At 41.5% G+C, this 2,500-nt stretch overlaps 1 protein-coding gene across 1 annotated transcript in view; it reads left to right on the forward strand.

The window, feature by feature from the left end:
• Positions 1-2,500, forward strand: part of LOC308297029 (EGF-containing fibulin-like extracellular matrix protein 1) — a gene marked incomplete at both ends in the record, with an annotated part of 69,197 nt that overhangs the window by 57,774 nt on the left and 8,923 nt on the right. The window contains one exon of the mRNA XM_080740409.1: positions 170-295. Coding sequence (XP_080596535.1) covers positions 170-295 — 126 coding nt within the window. The remainder of the gene's footprint in view (positions 1-169; positions 296-2,500) is intronic.

The raw sequence follows: 2,500 nt of genomic DNA on the forward strand, positions 1-2,500 counted from the left end.
TTTCCCATGCATTCAGACATACACAGAAGGAACACAGAATGGCATACACTGCCACTTCAGCGTATGACGTATGGGTCTTGCATAACATTACACACCCATACTAATTCATGAACCTGAATATGAAATAACCTCGCAAGCTGCGTATCATTTTGTTTCCTCATGCATCCAGACATTGATGAGTGCAGCTTCTCCAGCTACATGTGTCAGTACCAGTGCATCAACAGTCCAGGGAGTTACTCCTGTGGGTGTCCAGATGGATACCAGCTGCAAGGAGCCAGGCTGCTGCTGTGTCAAGGTAACAACTATGTTTAAACACTTTAAAAGCCTATATGAGGGGTTCTGCAGCCTTTTTGACATGAAGTGCCATGTTTTCATTGTCCTGATAGTCAGTGACTATCATCATGAAGTTTAACACATACAATGCCAGGTATTTATTTATTAGTTCAGGTCGGTAGACAGTGCCAGCTTTTTGGGGGGGGCTTTTATGCCTTTATTGATAGGACAGTAGACCGACAGGAAATGGGGGGAGAGATGGGGCACGCAGCACAGAAGGTTATTCTGGTGGCATTATAATAGGCCAATGTGAAAAATGGTGCCAGGTCTAATTGCCTAACATTGGCTTCCAAAGTTTGCAGGATTGGTCCGTTTTGAACAAAATAACTTAAATCTTGATTGAGCTTGTGATTTCAGAGAAATTCTGCACGCACATTCCCACTAGGTCAAGGAACAAATGCCACTCTTTTCACATTGGCCTGTTTTAGTGCCACCAGCAGGTCGACTTTTGCCAAACTCATTTTAGGAACAAAATGCCTCAAATCATGCATGCAGCGTCAGATTACCGTTAAAGGCCGAAGAAGACATGGCACCCTTTTCACATTGGCCTCTTATAGCGCCACCAGGAGGAGGCCACACAATAACATACCTGACCTGGTGGAGACCTGTGCTCGGAACACCACTGCTTCTAGTTTCAACTGATTTTGATAGGCTATACATAAAAACCTCCCCCCCCCCCTCTTTAGAAATATTTTCTTTCACATCAGGATATAATAATCATAATCAACCCCACCTATCTCCCACACTCCCTCCCCGTCAGAGTTACATTATAATTTGTACTGTTATGCAATGATGTTTTCTCTTAAAACTTGAACAAAGTATATTTGTATATAGATGAGAGGGGACTTAATAGACAGATAGATGTGTTGTGATGTGTTGTGTTGTTTTTAAATATTTTATAAAAAAAAAAAGAAGAAAAAAGAAAACAACAACTCACACTTATGCCAGTGTGCCAATGTTGGCTCCAGAGCCTAAGATTGCATACCCATGGCCAATATATGTTGTTAACCACTTATAGGCATTCCTATTTTGAGCATTATAGTTCAGTCAGGCACTTTGGTCAAGACAATCCACTTATGTATAAAATAGGTCTTCAGTCAGTTGTTACATTTTCTATCGAAGACCGTTTCAGCCACTGAATAAAAAGGAAGGGGCCTAAAGTCTTTTTCTCATAATTGCGGATTCATATCTCAGAATTCTCTTGTTTTTTTGCGTGTGTGTGTGTGTGTGTGTGTGTGTGTGTGTGGTTTTTTTTCCCTCACAATTGAAACCCTCTGATTCTGACCCTCCAAAGTCTGAGATATAAAATCAGAATGGCATCACAAGTTTACAGGGATAAATCAGTTGGTGAATTTCACTTTTGTTCCATCCATTTGGTTGTTTTTTGTTTTTGAGTGTTGGAGAGATAGATAGATAGATACCTTTATTATCTCAAGGGGGGAAATCTGTCGCCCAGAGGCGGCACAGCAGTTAAGGTTACAAAGTACAGTATGAAAAGAAAACAGTACTGTTGTGTACAGCGAATAAAACAAAGCAAAGAAGAATCAACAATACAGATCAGTCGTAAACGTAGGTAAAAACCTTAAAAAATATAAAGTACAGTCAATGCTACATAAGTGTCACGTCAGAGTGAGAGCAATTTTACTGATTTGACGAGTCACAAAAACTCCACTGATCTTACACTCCCTCCCAAAGGAGCTATATATAGGCTGATGAAGGAATGACTCTCCAGTAACATCAACTCTCCAGTAATACGGAATGAGTGCAAAGGTTAAGGGGCAAAAAACACACACTGTAAGCTCGGTGTGTTGGGGCTATAAACTGCCTCTGTGGATTTACGTGCGCGAGGATGATGTCTTGAAGTGGATTCATTTGAAGCTCCGTGCGGCCAGGGGTGTCCGGCCCCGGGTACAAGGATTCACTGCGGGCCCCCCATGAATGGTCTTCATAGGGGGAGGGGAGTTTAACCCATTTAGACTGGGAACGCATGATTCCGCATTACTTTAGCAGATATGCAAGCACAGAGTGCCGCGCTGCGAGCTTGTAGATCTGCTATTTCTTTTAAATCTTGAAAATCTTTGAATATTTCAAATTCTTCTAAGGCTTTTTGAAAAACCTATGTTTCTATGTCAGTGGTGCTCAAACTTTTTCATGTGAAGGAACCCCT

This window comes from Nannobrachium achirus (assembly GCF_963921795.1).
Source record: "Nannobrachium achirus genome assembly, chromosome: 13".
Lineage (NCBI taxonomy): Eukaryota > Metazoa > Chordata > Actinopteri > Myctophiformes > Myctophidae > Nannobrachium > Nannobrachium achirus.